Raw genomic sequence first — 19,149 nt, 5'->3', positions numbered from 1 at the left:
TACATGCATGTACTCTAACAATCAGGTTCCAACCCTGGGCATTTGGGCTGTGCCCATCCTTCACCCCCAGGGAATGCCACTGTGCCAACCCTGTGCATAGGAGGGAGTCGGTCTATGGGATAAACTACCAGAGTTGGAACTGCTGAGTCACGTCGACTACTGCACATTCATGATTCCAGTAAAAATTTGCACATTGCCCCTCTCATTTCTGTTCCCTCCAGTAACAGCCTGCTTCGGGGGGGGGGGGTAGGACAGTGCTGACCAGCAACAGCTGTGACTGAAGATTAGCACAAATGCAGTCCCTTGGAAAGCTTCTTTTTTAGAGCTAATTTCTCCACTCAATAGTACTACATTTTCATCAGAAGAAATTTAGGGGAAAATGCAGAAAGAAGAAAAGTTTCCTCCACTATTGACCATCCAGAGGCCATCACTGTTAACAAGTGTTGGGTTTCCTTCTTGTCTTTCTTCTGTTTATAAAGCTGTGACTGCTCTGTTCATATAAATTCTGGGCCCTGATGTGCTTCTAAAGCACATAGAATGGGCTTCTAGATTTTACGTGGCAATGGGTCGAGTCACTGTATAAATTATATATAAAATGGATGGATCCTCAGTTTTGATATCTCCATGGCACCAAAAACTTAAGGACATTATAAAAAACAATGAACTTGACCAATCTGGCCATAATGGTCCTCTATGAAGTACAGTCACAAAGCCCAGGCCTTGGAGTAAGAATCCCAGGACTCGGGACGCCTGGGTGGCTCAGTTGGTTAAGCAGCTGCCTTCGGCTCAGGTCATGATCCCAGCGTCCTGGGATCGAGTCCCACATCAGGCTCCTTGCTTGGCAGGGAGCCTGCTTCTCCCTCTGCCTCTGCCTGCCATTCTGTCTGCCTATGCTCGCTCTCTCTCCCTCTCTCTCTCTGATAAATAAATAAAATCTTTAAAAAAAAAAAAAAAGAATCACAGGACTCTGTCCCACCTGGACCACTGCAGAGTTCTGGAACCCTGGGAAAGATTTCTAGGTCTCGACTTCCTCATGTATAAACTGAAGATGGGCTAGAGTATCGCTAAGTCCCTACTGGCCTCAGATTCTGTGCAGAAAAGAGTTATTAACATAGCAGGTCTGAGGCTGTCATCCAGAGAAAGGCCTACTGGCAACAGTGCCCGAGGCTGGCCTCAGGATCTTGGATCTGGGGAGGTAGGCTCCCACTGTGTCTAGAGTGTGCCTTCCTTCTGAGCATCCAGAATTTTGGTCCCTGCAGTAGAGATGCTTATATGACCACCCTCTAATAAAAACCCTAGGTATGGAGTCTCTGATGGGCTCCCTGGTGGACACCATGTCACCTGTAGTGTCCAAGCACACTGCTGGAGGAATTCGGAGCATCCTGAACTATGCCACGGGGACCGGACTCTCGAAAGCTGGCAACTGGTTTCCTCTGGACGCTACCTCATGTATCTTTATTTGCTTCCAATTTTGCTTTGTGTCCTCTCACTGTGACAAATCACAGCCATGAATATGCCTTTGGGTGGAGTCCTGAATCCTAGCGAATTCCCAGTTCTAGGGGTGGTCTTTGGGACCCCTGCCATAACTCGTCCCCTGTGAGCTAGAACCAAAAAATGCCTCTATACAGTAAGACACAGTACCCTTGCTTATTCTTCTGTCATTGAATCAAATGGCAATACATATCACAAATCTCAAGTACTAAACAATTAACTATTCTAGATGACTGAAACAGATTTTTGTCCAGCCCTACATGCCTTCTAACTCGAAGAGAAGAGAAGTGATGGGTGAGCCCATCTTGTTGGATGAGGAGGGACCTTTCTTTCTATTTCTCCAAAGTGGTAACATCAGTGCTCGCTTCGGCAGCACATATACAAAGTGGTAACATCAAGGAACCGCCCCCTTTATGCATAGACATCACAAAGGCTTAACGTCATCTTAACAGTCCAATCAGACTTTGCAGCCCTGTGGCAGAAATGGGTGCTGTGTCTGGCTTTCCCCAAGCAGGCTGCTGCTCCTGCTTTCCTCACTTTAGCATGGCCTGACTCTGGAGAGGGGAACAGGCCAGTTCCTCTGGACAGAGGAGGGGAATTATGGAACATAGGCCAGTGTGAGACAGAAAGGGAAACAGACTACGATGTCTGTTTTCATCTTGTTTAAAAGAGGAATCCCAATACACAGATTGACACTTAGTGCCAAGGGGCTGCCACACAACAGAGATCTGGAACAAGTAGGAAAGAGAATCACTTCCCATCAATAAACGGTATTTCTCTTTCCACTACAGAAGGAACAAAGATGGGGGTCTCATTCCTAAATTCAAATAGCAAAGGTCAGTTCCAAAAAGAGGAGCTTTATGGGACTAAATGCAAGAGTCAATTTATGACGTGACAGTTGGACATTAAGTCATAATTGGAAGTTAGAGTAAAATATAGTACAATTCATTATCATGGAAAAGAGGGATTAAAACAGAAAAACAGAAAACAAAGACCACTGACAGTCCTAATCTTAGTTAACCAAGATTAACATGGAATTTGTTAACATTTTGGTATATTTCAGTGCCATTTAGAATCTATGCCTACAGATGTGAGGCTGCGGAAGTCACCACGCTGGGACACAGAGGGTACTTCTCGGGTCCCTATTTTCTTGGTCTGAGTGGCAGTTAATGGGGTGTGCTCACTTGTGAAAATTCATTGAGCTGTGTTTTTATATATGGACACTTTTATGTGCACATGTTATATATTCGTCAATAAGAAAGTTTACTTTAAAAAAAAGCCAAGTGTTTTATTTTAAATACTATAGTTGTGATCATCATAGAAACACATTTGCATTCTGCCTTTGTTCCATACTTTAAATCTCCTTCCCAGTGTCTACATGTTCACAGAGATTTGATTTTTTAATTGTAGAAACAGAAAAAAAGTCATTCATCACTCTTTACCAGATAACTATGACATATCTTACATTTTATCCATCTATATAATGAACTGCCTAGCTCCAAGACAAACGCAATTTCACATGAGAAGTATTTTTCTTATACCTGCACCATAACAGTGGTAATATTTAAGCATCTGACCACAATGTAATTCATTTCTTTTTATTGGCAACTGAAGTTGCTGATGAACTTTCAGTGTTCATTGTGTTCAATGATTCAGTGTTCAGTGATCATTGTGATCAGTATTTTGGGGCAGGTGGTCTTTATCATATTCTGAATTATCCCCTTGGTAGAGAAGCAAAAATAGAATTATTAGGTCAATGATTATGAACATTTTTGCAGATCATCAAATTACTTTCCAAAACTATGTGCCATTCTGAAAAGTACTGAGGCCTGGCAGAAAGAGTGTGCCTGGCGGTGAGGGAGGCCAGGGTTTAAACCCTGCCGATCACTAGCTGTGTGACCACAGACAGCTTCCTTAACTTCTCTGAACTTCAGCTTCTTCATCTAGAAAATGGGGACAAAGTCACCGAATGTGTCAAGTTATTGTGAGAAATAAACCACATGTTATAAGTGCCCGGCAGCTTAACAAAATAAATCCCCAACCAGGGGATGAACGCACCAGCCCTTGCCTGTGCTAGGTAATCACAATCTAACATCCTGAAGGTAAAAGACCAAAAGGATTTTGTAGTAATTTAAATGTGCAATGACTTCAGTAATAACATATTTAGCTTCTCCCTACATTTCATCTTGTCAGTTTTTTTTCCTTTATTTATACAGGTCTTGTTCAGCTCTTCATGTAATGGCCCAGAGGTACTTTTCTGCGCCGCTCAGACTCCCCACAACCCCCACCAATGTGTCGATCAGTCTTTGTGCATGCGTGGTTCTATTTATTGTTTGTAAGACTGGAAAGTTGTCTCTGTCTTAGAGTTCTGCAAACCAATTCCGTTTTTTCTAGATTTATTTACAGTTTTATATAATTTAAAGTTTGTTTCTGACTCCTCAGCTTATATAAATTTTAGTTTGATGATTACAGTAAAGCAAGGGTCTAGCATCTATTATTTCAAATTTCTAGTTAGTAATTTCAAAATATTTTAGGGAATTAAAATATGTACTTTCTTAGATTTAAGATATTTCCTGTGTAACATGCTGATGTTGTATATGAAATTCAGTCCAATCTAGTATGTTCTTAACCACCATTCATTTTCTCAATAAGGTATTGTAACTATGAGCTGGTATTTCAACAAGTAGGTACTTTCCACTTATTCTTTTAAGAATTACATAGGATTCTTTTATTCAAGATATGCTTTTTAGGAAGCTGAGAAGAACACAGTGCTCATACAATCAGCCTTGTTTGTTCAGATACAGGCATAAAGTTAAAAGCTTACCTGAAATTCTGTCCTGCATCAAGGTGTGAAATTACTATGGAACTGAAATTAAAATGCAGAAAAATATTATTATAAAAAGCAAAGAAGGAGTTAAATAAAACGATACAGTAGATTTCTCTTTTTTTTTTAAATGTGAAGATCAAGTCAGACAACTAAAGATAGTTAATTCTTTATTATAATTTGATATCCTGTGCGAATTAAAAATCAGAGCAGAGACAGTGACGCAGCCAACAGGACCTCATATCAGGGAGGGAGGCACCATCTCCAGAGAGCAAAACCAAACAAGAAGTCGCGAAGGCATTCGTGTGACATGAGGACTTTCCCATGCAGTCCCGCAGGCTAGAAACCAGTCATGATCAACAGCGATGCCCACTGACAGGACTGATTTAGAAAGGAACTGCTAGAGATGCTGGCTGACCTGAGAGGCTGGACTTCGCTCCTCGTGTGCCCAAAGCAATCGAATCCCCATTGTGGGGCATGGAAACCACACACAATAAAGAACTCTCTCGGTGTTGGGGCAGGACCCGTGACATGCGTTACCCTTCCCACACACGTCACGGCTTCTTCTGGGGTCCTCTTGCACCCAGCATCCTCCCAGATCAGTAAGTCGGCCTCATGCCCCAACACTTCCCGGTCTACTAGATCCATCTGCCCTCTCATTGCAAAGGGGGACCTTACAAAGCTTCTGCAAGCACCTCCCCTAGGCAGCAGAGGTGAGGGGATGGCTCAGAGAGGCTTTTAGCATCACAGGGGGTGTTAGATGACTTCACAGGAAAGGGGGGAAAGCAAGAGCTACAGCACCGATGCTGTTCTGAGGCCATATGCGTTCTCTCTCCCTGCCCAGGCATGACTGTGACACTGTTCCTCTCCAAGTGTGTGCAGCCCTTCTTTTATTTCCAAGTCCCTCTTCGAGGCTCACCTGGTTCTCGGAAGTCCCCTCCCCTACACATGGGGCCTCTCTGTGTTTGTGTTCATCCCTCCCCATGCTTCCTACCCTGTGAGGCTCAGCAGGGACAGCAGGGTGGGTGGGCTCAAAGGATTCTGTGAGCAGGGAGAAGTACTACGTGAAGGGGAGATTCAACTGCAGCCCAAGACCTGCTCTTTGAATTCTGGACAAAGGTGATAGAATTGGTCCCTTGTCACTCTGGTCCCTCCAGATCCATGTGGAAAACCCCCACAACCAGTGACTGAATGACACTGTGAGTGGCTGAGGGATATCTGTCATGGTTCTTTTCTTTTTTTAAATCTGTGTTTTGTTTTGTTTTGTTTTTAAAGATTTTTATTTATTTATTTGACAGAGAGATGCCATGGTTCTTTTAAAAGGTTAAAAGGCAGACTGATGAATCTCATGCTCCTGGGAAAGAGCCTCATAATGACCCTAATTCCAGATGGCCATACCTTCAGGAAGGGAAATGTACGCTTTTTTCTGCTTAAAGTAATTTAACTATTCATTCAAGTTTCCTTTCAAATGCTGAATGACAGTTCTGCTTAAAATTCCCTTCTGATCTTAATTTGCAGAAAACTTGAATGTCTTTGATGTTATCATTATTTTATTACATCTAACTGAGGAGAAGGATGCTTACTTTGTCCATTACCAACTGCTGCTTTGGAAATACCCAAAAATACACTATGGAGCTTTAATATTTGATACTGTGACAAACTGGATCATCTTCTACTTCTGAACTTATTAAAGCAATGGTTCTTAGCAATGATAATACCATTCCTGGGGGCATTTTGAAAATGTTGGGGCTCCTGGTTGTCATAATAGTTTGAGGAGCCAGGAATGTTCGATGTCCTACAAGTCACAATGAGGGAATGCCCTGTGTCATTCTGAAATATCCCGCTAGCCTAAACCCATGGTAATTATAAAAAAGCAGTTAGCATGTTCTAATAGTAAAATGTTTTTACAATTACCCAAAAAAGCTCCCAATATTTAGGATGTTTTAAATATAGCACATATCACAGTCATCTTATATATTTTCATTTTTTGTAGCATGATAGTAAGAACCACTCCTGTCCCTTGGGGCCTTTCCCACAGACCCCTGCTTCTCCCACGCCATCCCATCTATGCCTTGGCATCTCCCGGTGATAAGGTTTTGAAAGCCATTTGAATACCAGAGACTGAAAGTGTTCTTCAATATATGGAACGACTTCAAGATTTCCAGTGACTAGTCATTACTCTATTTCACATAATGCCACACATGTCACAACAGTGAGTCAGTATTCATAAATAAGGCCCAGGCCACTACCGAGAGCCTTACCTCCTCAGTTCCTCTCCTTCAGCAACCTGCAAACTGTCTGGTTGTATTACCCTTACTCAAATGAGGTTAGAACCAGCTTCCTCTTTACCTTCTTGGGTCTCCCTATATCTCTACTCCTTCACTTTCTTGCTCATCTCATATGAAATGGCTTCTGGTCCTACTTCTCTGTCATAAGTAAGTTTAAGCACGAGTCTACTGCACTACGTCCCAGGCAGGGGTCACCCGGGGATGTCTATATGCAAATAGCTGTTATGTCATGAAAACTATTTTCTTTTTTTTTTCATTTGCATATTAGTCTTTGGACTTTTCATGAGGATGTTGGCATTGTGTATGTTGAAAGTTACATCATGTTGTGACAGTATCTGGGAGGGCAGAGAGAGAGGGCATTGGCACAGATTTGAAAAACAAGCGAGGTCAGGAAAGGTGTCCCAGCCAGCGAGGACAACAGATGCAGAGCACAGTGGCAGACCTACCTGTCAGGGCACAGGGAGATGCAGAGCAGGAGTAGGGGCCCCGCCCCGACGACTGTGGCTAAGGAGGACCTCATCCAGGAGCTGAGCTGACAGAAGTTACAGTAGTGCACGACGGTGATCAGGACGGCTGAACCCATGAACACGGTGACCTACCACAAGGGGCCGGTGCAGTTAGTGACCCATCCCGCCCTCGCCGTGTGGGCTCCATGCCTCACTTCCAGCTGAGTATGCTGACATCAAAAGATTCACTTACTTACCTTTCTTTCGATATAAAAATACCACAGATATTGCAAAGTATCTGGCCATTTCAGGGACAGATCATAAATCATAGGGTTAATCACCCAGGGCTTTAGGCAGCAAGCTCGCGCTAGCACTAAAACTCTCCTCCAGATGTGTGCAGACTGCGCATGTCATTCCAGAGGAGAGGGAAGGTAGGCCACCTATCTCAACGCTGCTACCATGGAAGTGGTGACCTTTACAAAGCCTTCCTTCAGGCATCCTGCTACCTGCCCGCAGAAATGTCACTTGGGTGTCAAAGTATCAAACGCAGTCAGCCTGCCTGGCAGCTCAGGTTACACTCACTTTCACCAAAAACAGAACTTTCCACAAGGGCATTAATTCAGTCTTTGTGGGGTTTAACTCAGAATCTCCTTCCCTGATCAACAGCAGCTGACCCAGATGCCAGTCACCTAGCTGTGCCAGCTCGATAGGTAAGTACTGTATCTTGTCTGGAAACATGGGGCAGACGCTGCTTTGTAAAATGCATGGGAAAATACCTGGTTTGGAGCTCGGTGAGCAGGTGAGGCTGGAGAGGGCACATGGGAGCTGGGCAGGGCAGCATCGTACCCACCTCTCCCTGACTGTGGTCAGCGATGGGCTCGAGCGTCTAGATGGGTCACGTGCTACCCTACCTGCCTACTCCTCTGTCTCAGGCAAGACTTTTAAGAAGACAAGCCCAAGGTGGTGACAAAGAATTTGTACCTCTTTAAAGGCCTATGTTTAAATTGTCCCAAGTCATCAAGCCTATTAAAAAAAAAAAAAAGAAAGAAAAAAGATGAGGGAGTCCTGAAGAGCCCAGAAACAAAGTCATTGGGCCTTTACTTACGTGTATGTTTGTCTCAAATTCAGAGGTGACGTGTGAATAGACCGCAAGAGCAGGGAGTGACACCAGGATGGCCCCGATGAAATGGCGTGGGAGCCAGCCAGCTATCCACTCCAGCAGGCGCTTTGTACAAGCCATCACGTCCTCCAGGAAAAACACCATCCTGGGATGAGGAGGGAGAAAGGAGAAATGGGGTGTCTGTGGACAGGTCAGCCTGCTGGGGAAGTTGAGAATTGGGGGACACCCACCAACTCTCACCTGTGTGGCCACTGGGTGTGTGGGGGCCGGTGGAGCCCCCCGCCCCACTTTAGTCGGCAGCAAATAAGTGGGACTTGCTCGGCTCAACATACCTTACTTTAAGGTCATCTGCTGCATATTGACAACACGTGTTTGTACAAAGCCAAGCATGAGCTTTTGCAGGTCTCAAAGTAGATGTGAGAACTGGGCACGCAAATGTTACCAGGCCCCTCAGAAGCCACTCTTGCTGTCACAGGCTGCTGAGGCCCTTTGGAGGCATCTGGGAATCTGGCAGGGTCTTTTGGTTGTCACAGGGACTGAGGGGTGTGTCTAGCTCCCGGTGGGCAGGAGCCACGGATGGGGGGGCGGTGCACACTGAGACACACAGGACTGCCACATGCCCTCTAGACACCCACAGATGAGCAAGCCCTGCTGCCAATGACCTCAGCCCAGAGTCTCATGTCTCGATGCTGCTAACACACACTGATCTTCTAGGAATGAACCACTTTGTGAAGTGCCCTTTGCGTTGGGGCCTCAGCAAGGCTCACTCAGCATTTCAGAAATCATGCCACAGGCGGCAACCCAGTGCTTGTGCCACCAAGCCCACACACCGCAAGTGGTCCTCATTTGGAGCCGTCTCATTTGTGCAACCGTATGCATGAGGACAAAGCTGACGACTCTGTTATGACTTCCCCAGTGGTGGCATCCTGGCAAAAATGAGGTGCAGCACTACAGATTTTATTTTAAATTGCTCTCTAGCTCTCTCTCCTTCACATTGGGAGTGACAGCATTTCGACTCCTGAAGCCGTGTGCGTAAGTAGGCTGTATCTCAGGATCATCATGTGGCTATCACAAAATAATTATCATAAAGAAGGGGGAAGAAGTGCATGGGGCTGAGAAACACTGTTCAGAAGGAAGAACAGTGTGGCTAAGAGAGGGGCCCTGGGGTCAGCAGGGGCCAGTAACTGGATGCCAGCAGCAGGAGATGGAAGAAAGGGTACTGTGGTTCAGCTGGGCAGAGACCCAGGCACACAGACCCTCTCTGAAGCCAGGCACCCCGGCAGGGGGAGAAGGGACAGGCACACTGTCCCCACCTCTGGAAGTGACAGGAGCTGCCACTGAGCTTCAGCAGCACAAGTTCCCCTCAAGGGTGGTTGCCACACACCCAGGTGCCTGCACCTTCCATCCTCGACACCTGCAGTGCAGCGACCACTGGCTACAAATGCGTGATCACCAGGAGGAAACCGTAGATCTCAGCCATTTTCCACATGGAACCAGGCCCTGACCCTTTCAGGGCCTGGATGGTTCTGACCTCCTGACACTTAACGGATAATGGAGTCCTGGGAATACTTCCAAGAATAACCACAAATATGCTCAAAGGCAGAATTCATAAGCTCCATGAGGAGACAGAGGAAGCCAAGTTCCAACAGGGAGAAGGCAGGACTGGAAGGCCCCCACGAAGGTCTCCAGGACGGCAGAGCTCTGAGGATGAGACCCACTATTCCCACACCTCCCTGAACTCAGCACAAAACGAGAGGAGTGAAGGGATGGGCTGTGAGTCAAGATGCACGAAGGGCTCTGGAGGAGGGGCAGCTGCAGAACCAGCCCCCCAGGGCTCCTGCATACTCTGCACCATAGATTCCTGTTGACCTGGGACCCTACATATGCCCTATGCGTGGTGACAGGGAGCTCTGTCACGTTCCCAGCCCCTCCCAGGCTTTGATGATTTGGGTAAAGTGAACTTTTAGTCACACCAGCGGTCACTCAGGAGCAGCTGCCACCTCATTTGGAAGGCGCTGGCTGAGCACATGGGTGTGACATGGCGACACACACCTGGGTGTGTGTCTCCGTGGCCTGGAGCGCTCTGTTTCTAGGCTACTAATGCCAGTCCGGAGACAGACTGGCATTAGCCCAGACTCTGTAGAAGTGGGTCCAAAGGAACAGGGAACAGCGGTGTAAAGGGCTTTTGAAAAACGTATGGAGACAATGCTAGTCTCTGAGAGAGCCAGAATCCTATCCAACTGTAGGCCCTGCGTCAGACGGAAACCTGGACCCAGAGCAGGGAGAGTGGGCATGAGGAGACTCACTGCCCAGGGGTGCCGGGTTTTCTTTGGGGTGATAGAAATGTTCTAAAATTACATGGTGAAGTCTGCACAACTCTGTAGGTTTACTAGGAATTACTGAACTGTACACTTAAAAGAGTGTATTTCCTGTATGTGAATTATATCACAATAAGGCTGATTTTAAAAAGGAAAAGACAAACTAGGGGCCTGAAGATGCCTTGGTTTGGATTTCCCCAGAAGCAGAGCTGATTTGAGAGTGGGTCCCAGGCAGCTCAGCAAGGGTTGTAGAGCCGAGACTCGAGGCGCAGACCCATAGGAAAGGCTGTGTTACAAGGAGACCTATGCTGTACACCACGCAGCTCAATCCTGGTAGGAAATTTGGGTAAACAGTGAGGATGCACCCTGCAGTTATCTTAACCTGGAGGAGGCACAGGGGCCAAGTGTGAAGCCTTTGGCGACCGGAAAAGACCCTCTGCAAAGAGCCACAGGAATGGGAGCAGGGGTGGGGGAACGAGGGGAGGGCAATCCAGCCCATATAGTTCAAAGTTGGGAGGGGAAGGGGGGACTAGCATTCAGAAGTCACAGGGCAGACCGGGGCTGTTGTTTCCTATTCTGGGGTGTTGGGGAAGGGAGGCAGAAACTCGAGGTCAGTGCCCTTCTCCCCATTTCTGTTTCACCCCTAACTTCCGGAGGCAGTCCAGGAGGACTCCTGTTGAGATGGACAGGGCTGGACAAAGGAGATGGTCACTGTGCCCAGGAGGCAGATGGGGGTGTGGGGGTTGTGCATGTGAATGGAGTATCTTGTGCACTCACACTTAGTCAGAAGTACTCAGAGCAGCTGTGAGCTTCCCTGTGTGCAGGACTGAGTGGATCGTGAGGGCCTACCTTCCCTGAGGGGTCCCCACTGTCTAGCCAGGCCTTCTGTCCACTTCTAAATGGGTTGCTGGTCTCTTACTGAGCCTACATTCTAGGTATCAGACCTCACCACAGACAGGGAGGAAGCAGGACTGGGAGGCCCTCTGCACATTCCTCTCCCATCCTGCAGGCTCCCTCTCACTCTGGTGTGAGAAGGGACAGGTGCTCTTCAGAAGGGAGAAGCTTCACATTTTCATGAGGTCTGACTTATCTCCTCTTTCTCTGACTACTCATGCTTTTCAGTCATAGCTAAGAAACCACTGCCTGACCCAAGCTCGTGGAGACGGACACCTACAATCCTTCTCAGGGTTTCAAGTCTTGCTTGCACATCTGGAAGGGGCACCTGCTGATCCATCAAGGGCTCCCTGTATGCTTCCATTCTGTTTCTCTTCCCTTTCTCACCCCCTCTCTTCCCATTTGTTTTTTTTTAAGTCTCTAAGGGCGGAGATCCTGGGACTGGTTGGCAGCTGAGGGGCTGCAAAGGACACTGACTCTGTGGCAAAGAAGGTGTCCACCTGTGCGGAGGGCCGGTGTCTGTGAGAGAGGACGCTGAGCAGCAGAGCTGGGGGAGGGAACGAAAGAGGACTGGGTCACCTGAAATGAGCTTGCGGAGGCCTCTGGTGTGGGAAGCCAGATCCACAGAGCTGCCACCAGACTGCACAGCCATTAGCTGTGGAGCCAGCAGAGGGAGCTAAAGGCTAAAATCTGGAACAGAGCTGAGCAGGTAGGCCCTTACCTGATGGATACCACGAGGGACAGCACCTCTAGCAGCAGGGCAGCGCCAAAGACTGCCAGGGCGGCAGGTGGAGGAGACATGGAGGCAGCCCCATACTTCAGAAAGCAGGTGATGGAGAGAATCAGAAACACTGTTGTTGACAGAAACACATCCAGCAGGGAGCTGAAGGTGGCACTGGCAAAAGTCTTCACGGGAGAATTCTTTATAACCTGTTTGGGAAAGGAGGGGTGGTGGGAGGCATGAGCAGAAGCTCCAACAGGTGGCCATGGAGTAGGATTTTGATGGAAAACACAGCAAACATTTGTGGAGCACTTGCCCATCCTGGACCTAGCACAGGTGGTAAGGGCTTGAGATGGGCCGCCATCTCTCCTATTCCATTTAACAATGAGGAAACAAGGCACAGAGCAGTTAAGAAATGCACAAGGTCACACAGCAAGCTATTATAGACCAGTGAGTTCTCAAACAGATTATATCCTGGGCCTGAAAGCTGGGTTATGGACTCTGCATCTGTAAAAGCCGTTGCACAAAAGCCATTTTCTGGAAGCTTCCAGTGAATGGTTGGGTCCCAGGTTCAGGGTGTGTGAAAGCTGGCTTCGTGGCAGAAGTAACAGGCAGGCCCTGAAGCAACAGCAAGTGAAGCATGGGTATGCAATGGATAGTAAGAGATGCTCGTGCCTTCACTCAAAAGCCTGCTCTGGGCCTGGCTCTGCGTGGGGTGCTGGAGGCAGACATGAAACATCGCCCTCGGGAGGCTCAGAGCCTAACAGGGGACGGACAGGGTCTGGAATGTCAGGGTGGTATCGTAAATGTACAGAGCCATGCACGTGGTGTTAGGGAGTCACTGGGAAGGAGGGACAAAATGAGGAGAGCACGGAGCAAAGGGGCCTGGAAATGACAGGCCAGTGACGTCAGACTGGCACTGAAAGGGGCACTGAATGATCGGGGGTCTTCTTCCCGTGTGGATTTGGGGTTTACAGATCATGGGAAATCAGTATTAGCCTTCATTTTCCTATCACTCGAGGAGGGGAAACAAGGCTGCCGAAGCACGAAGCTGACTGTGAACTACCGGGTACAGACAGCAAACTTCTTCTCTAGATGTAGAAGGGGAAACACACCTCTTCTTGATAGCTGGTCCTGTAGGATCGCTCTAGCTCCTGATCCAAGAAGTTCAAGCTGAACTGATTGATGGGTGGCTTGAAAAAATAATCTTTCATCAGGCTAGGAGAAAGAAAACATGGGGGTGATCAGCGTGGCGCAGTCACTGAGCTCTCTCTATTGGCAGACTCCAGTCAGCCTCCCAGACACCACTCCCAAAGCGCGTCACATGGCCTGCATCTGCGAGTCACTATGTAAAGATACTGCTTGACCCTCCTTGGGAACATACGTCTGGAAGTGCTTTGTATTTTCAGAATACACGTTATGTTTCCTCTCCACTGAAGCAGGACCGTTTGCAGTCATTACAGCATACGTCATGAACACCATGCTTCTGGAGACATCCTCCAGTGTCTGTGGAAGCCGGCAGCTCTGCCGTGCTAGGAAACCACCGCTCTGGAGGACCAGACATCCCTGCACCAAGGACTTAGGCTGATTCCAAGGCTACTGATGGAGACCTAACTCAGAGCCACTGTCCAGTCATTCAGAGCACTGACAGTAATGACCACCATCAGAGCTGACAGGTCATTATCACAAAACTGTTTAGAGTCACTGTACTTGGAGTGCTATTGTCACTTATGCAGACTGCGTGTGAAACCTGAAAAATAACACTCAATGATTTTAATAGCAGAGACATCAAACCTGCTTTATGTGACTCTTTCATTCTTTTATGGTTGCTAGCAAATAGTAGTATCTTTTTTATAAAGCAGGAAATTTAAGAGAGTGTTAACATGATTTCAGAAGGCAAATACAGCCATGGAGTGTAGTCTCTCTCCCTCACACAACAACGCCTGTAATTACATCAGATAAAATAGTCACTCCCCTGTGCCTGACACACAGGGTCCCTGCAGCCCAGTGGACTCTCTGTGACTAGTGTGCCATACCTCACTATGCTCTCAGATTCGGAAGAGAGAAAATTCCATCCTCGAAGGCAGATCCCCATCTTCCCTTCCACCCAGCAAGTGCGGACAGAGGGAAAACCAGCATAGCAGCCGTACAGAGGGCATGCAATGGCCACATGTAGCTAAACACCGTGCTGTTCTTCTGAAATTAATATTGACAAGTCCCTTTTCTGGGCACAGAGATTAGCTCCTTTTGGGCCAGTCCTCTCTGAAATAACAACAGAAAACTCTGGGAAAGATGTAAAAATGACTCGTAGAATGTACTGGAGACTGACCAAAGGAGGTAGGAAATGGAGGAGAGTCACTCCTGGAAGAAGGGAACAGCACCAGATTAATTTTCCATGTTTTACTATTTTTCTTATTGCTTGAAGATAGCCATTAGTCAGCACCACGTGCAGGACAGCTAAAACTCAGATGGAAAAGCCACAATCTCCCTGGCTTGGAAAATCAGAAAATAATGTTTGGGGTGTCCACAGTTGGAAAATGAGGTTGAAAATCCCAGAAAAAGAAAAAAAAGGGGGGGGGGATCCCCAAATTTGTCATGTGAGCTCTGCTTGAATCTCTGGCTGACCCCTCAAATCTGCATGAGCACAGCAGACTCCAAGAAGCCTAATTAAGGCTTTAAAAAGAGCAGCAGCTGCCTATACTGGGGGAGACGAAGTTTGCTGTGGGAGTTTATGTAAGTTAACTGCATGTTAAAAAAACAAACAAAGAAACAAAATATTGACACTCTTCAGAGCAACATAACAGAATCCAGAGTTTCTAAGCACCACACAAGCCAAATTTACACAACATATAAAGAAACAGGAAAATGAGACCCAACTCAACAGAAAGGCAATAAGTGGAGACAATCTGAGATTACCAAGAGGGTGGTATTAGAGGTCAGGGTCACAATGTATGCCAAGGTAACACTAGTGAAAACTACAGCATAAGGGGTGGGAAGTGAATAATGTTTCTACCCAGGTACAAGATGTCTACATTTCAAGTAAAATGATACAAGGTTGCCTGGCAAGCTCAGTCAGAAAAGCATCTGAATTTTGACCTTGGGGTCACAAGTTCAGGGCCCACGTTGGGTATAGAGATTACTTACATAAACAAATAAGTAAACTGAAAAAAAAAAAGTGAAATGATTCAATGTTAATAATAGGAAGACTATAAAAAATTCAAGGATGCCTATCTCTAAGTCCTGGAGCAACCACCAAAAAACAAACAAACAAACAAAAATCCATAATAATGCGAAGAAGTACAGCTAAAAATCCAGAAAATATATACAAATGGAATTTAATGGCAGAGACTTTTAGAATGATTTAAGAAGCAGACTCAGGGGCGCCTGGGTGGCTCAATGGTTAGGGCCTCTGCCTTCGGCTCGGGTCATGATCCCAGGGTCCTGGGATCGAGCCTCACATAGGGCTCTCTGCTTGGTGGGGAGCCTGCTTCCTCCTCCTCCTCTCTCTCTCTGCCTGCCTCTCTGCCTACTTGTGATCTGTCTGTCAAATAAATAAATAAATAAATAAATAAATTTTTAGAAAAGCAGACTCGTAAGAGACACACTTCAAATAGAAGGATACAGGTTGAATTTTTTTTTTAAAGCGAAATTGATACACCAAGCAAAGAGTAAGAATAAGAAGGCTACAGTTATTATATTAGTATCAGATAAAGTGGTTTTTACAACAGAGTATTACCAGCGATAACGAGGGACACTTCAAAATGACAAAAGGACCAATTCACCAGGAATTTGTAACACTCATGAATGTGTATGTCCGTAAAAAAAAGGCATGAAAATACTTGAAACAAAAACTGTCAGGACTAAAAGGAGACACAGAAAAATCCACAACTACAGTGAAAAATTTCTAAATCCCTCTCTTAACAGTGATAAAGCAATAGATGAAAAGTAAAAAGATAGATGATCTAATGCTGGCAAACACCTGGACCTAACTGTGTCTATGGATCGTGACACCCTACAAATGTGTGTGGTTTGTTAATGAAAACAGACACATGTGAGACCAAAAAAGTATCAATAAATGTAAAAGGGCTGAAATCATACAGAGCATGTCTTTGACTACAATGACATTAAATCAGACACTAACAACACACATTTCCAAATACCCTTCTTCACTAAAAGGAGCCAAGGCTCTTTGTGGACAAATGGCTGATTCCCGACTAGGGTTAGGGAAGATCTAAAATGAGCCTGGAACATCCTGTTGTGCTGGAAGAGGGAGCGAGAAACTGAAAAACAATTGGTGGAGAAGCTCCTGGGTGGCTCAGTCAGTGAAGAGTCCTACTCTTCGTTGTGGCTCAGGTTGTGATCTCAGGGTCCTGTGTCAGGCTCCCTGCTCAGCAGAGAGTCTGCTTGAGATTCTCTCTCTTGGGCTCCTCCCATGCCCTCTCTAAAACAATTTTTTTTTTAAATGATGGAGCCATGTCAAAGTGCAGTTGGTGCTGAAGTAGGAGAACTGACATTCTGAACCATCACAGTAAAGACTATTTTAAGCAAGAACCACGATGGAGAGGAAATCTAGGGAAGTATGCTGAGGAAAGGAGTGCACGCATGATCTTAAAGTACTGCTTACTGGTAACAAGGAGAAAATAACCACAGACTGGAGAGGTCAACACTTGCCTGGTTGCTCAAAATTACTATCACTGACGGAAGACAAATGGGCACAATTTGCTTCTGGATGGGATGCCTGAGAGAAATACAGCATTTCTATGGTCAAAATTTCCAGCCAAACTGGCATATGAACTGAAGATTGGGTTAAATATGCATCCATGTTGGATTTCCTGAATTTGGTAACCATGATTATGTAAAAGAACATCTTTGTAATTTAGGAAATTTAGTATTTAGGGGCAAAAGGAATGATATATCCAACTTAGCATCAAATGGCCCAGGAAAAACAACAATAACATAAATTTCATAGAGGGAGAGAATAAAACAGGTAAAATATTGAAAGTTGGTAAATCAGGCAAAGGGTAGAATGAGAATTCTTCGGATTAGTCATGTAACTTTTCTGTAAGTTTCAAATTATTTCAAAATAAAGTAAAATATTGACAATAGAAAGGCAAACATATGGGGATAAGGTGACTCAGAAAAAGGGAGACTCCTACCTGCAAATCTTTACTTTCATTGGTCATGGTTGACCCTTACCTGTCCTCTTTGATAACATCAACAAAATGGGCATCTGTTTTCTCCCGGATGTTCTTGAATCTCAGCGGAAGGAGAGCTGACTGGTCCAAGCTCACTCCTGCCCACCTTCCCTTTTCCTGTAAGATCTCACACAGGGAAGTCTGACTGTTGGTGAGTTTCTCCTCTTGGGGAGGGCTCAGAAGTCCGTTCTGAGTTTTGGAATTCGGTGCTCCAGGAGCCTGCCTCAAGACAAGGGTTGAGGGGGCAGACACAGAGACTGCAGTGTGAGCACGCAACAGCGCCGCTCCAGCCCCACCTCGGCCGTGCGGGGGCCCCACTGCACACCTGACCAGCCCCTTCTGCTTCTCCCCATCTGCTTCTCCCCATCCCCCTGTCCCGTCAGATTGCTTCTCGGGGGTTGAGGCAGCCTGGAAGGTGTGATGTCATGGGAAGAGCTAGTGAGGAGGTCGGAGAAGAGCTGAGGCTCTTGGAGCTTGATAACCACAGAATCAGCATTACAGAGGGCCACGGGCAAAGGTTTGGGGGACTAGAACGGTAGATGTGGTATGGAGATCCATCCAGAGGAAGGTAGCAGGTGGCACAATGGTGGAGGATAACAGACAAAGGCCTTCCTTTGCCTGTTCTTAGAGAGGCTCTCAGATTTGGTCTCTGTCCCACTTTTTAGTGTAGCCCTAGGTCTGTCTCCAGCTGAGACTTCCCTGGCAGTGTCCTCGCTACTGGCCCTGACCCCAAGCCTCTCTCCATGCTGCACCTTTGTGCCTGCCGAGTCTCCTCTTCTCTCAGCACATCTTCTACTGCGTGTTCCGGCCCCAGAGATTGTCCCTAGCTACGGCGGTCCACATGGTTTTAAGCTCTTCCTGCCCAAGAAGAGAGCCCCATGCAGCTGCGCACATGTTATTCTGCTTCACAGGGGTTAGACCTGACTCTCCATCCTCATCTTTACTGCTCTATTCAAAACCCTCAGGATGAGAAGGTGTGGAACAGTGTCACCTACAAGGAGTTATTCTGAGAATCGAGAAGCTGACAAGACAGGAAGGTCACCTCTGATGGAGGCACCAGGAAAGGAACCCACAGGAATAGCCAAGAGCTTACCTTGGTGCTGTTTTTATGCTCCTCTTGACAGCCATTCTGGACCGCTCCTCCTTCTGCACCCGCTTCTGATTTGGGGGCAAATGTGATTCCGCAGGAAGGACAAGTCTACAAGAAAAACATACACCATATGAACACAGCCAGAAAGCTCCACGGCCACAACCCGTAATTCAAACCTATCGTTGCACCTGGCTGTCACGCTGAAAGGCGGTAACTGAGGGGAAGGCTTCCTGAGCCACTGGAGCAGAGTTAAAACACACTGGTGAAGTGAAAACAGAAACACGTCCACACGAAGACTGGCACGTGAGTAGTCAGAGCAGTGCTATCCGTAACAGCCAAAAAGCAGAAGCAACTCGAATGTCCGTCAATGAATGAATGGATCAACAATGTGGTCTGTCCACAGAATGGAATATTATTAAGCCGTCAAAGGAAACAAAACAGGGCGCCTGGGTGGCTCAGTGGGTTAAAGCCTCTGCCTTCGGCTCAGGTCATGATCCCAGGGTCCTGGGATGAGCCCCGCATCGGGCTCTCTGCTCAGCAGAGAGCCTGCCTCCCCCACTCTCTGTCCACTTGTGATCTCTGTCAAATAAATAAATTCTAAATATAAATATATATATATAATTTTTTAAAAAAAGGAACAAAACAATTACACGTGCTCCATCATGGACGAACCTTGCAAACGTTGTCAGGTGATGGAAGCCAGACACAAGGGGCCACATGTTACATGATTCTGTCTGTAGAAAGTGTCCAGAAAAGGCAAAC

General features: G+C 46.5%; 1 protein-coding gene across 3 annotated transcripts in view; it reads right to left on the bottom strand.

Annotated features, from left to right (window-relative positions):
* The window catches only part of ADCY9 (adenylate cyclase 9), a 121,211-nt gene that overhangs the window by 5,441 nt on the left and 96,621 nt on the right, over positions 1 to 19,149 (bottom strand). For all 3 annotated transcript variants that reach the window (XM_013055031.2, XM_045072147.1, XM_004750535.3), the window contains 7 exons: positions 18,391 to 18,495; positions 17,299 to 17,516; positions 13,218 to 13,320; positions 12,103 to 12,311; positions 8,155 to 8,314; positions 7,050 to 7,198; positions 4,316 to 4,357 (listed from right to left, as the gene is read on the bottom strand). In XM_013055031.2, coding sequence (XP_012910485.1) covers positions 4,316 to 4,357; positions 7,050 to 7,198; positions 8,155 to 8,314; positions 12,103 to 12,311; positions 13,218 to 13,320; positions 17,299 to 17,516; positions 18,391 to 18,495 — 986 coding nt within the window. The remainder of the gene's footprint in view (positions 1 to 4,315; positions 4,358 to 7,049; positions 7,199 to 8,154; positions 8,315 to 12,102; positions 12,312 to 13,217; positions 13,321 to 17,298; positions 17,517 to 18,390; positions 18,496 to 19,149) is intronic.

Source organism: Mustela putorius, unplaced genomic scaffold, assembly GCF_011764305.1.
Source record: "Mustela putorius furo isolate JIRA1106 unplaced genomic scaffold, ASM1176430v1.1 tig00004007_pilon_pilon_pilon, whole genome shotgun sequence".
NCBI lineage: Eukaryota > Metazoa > Chordata > Mammalia > Carnivora > Mustelidae > Mustela > Mustela putorius.
This window is presented reverse-complemented; position numbering and strand designations above follow the sequence as displayed.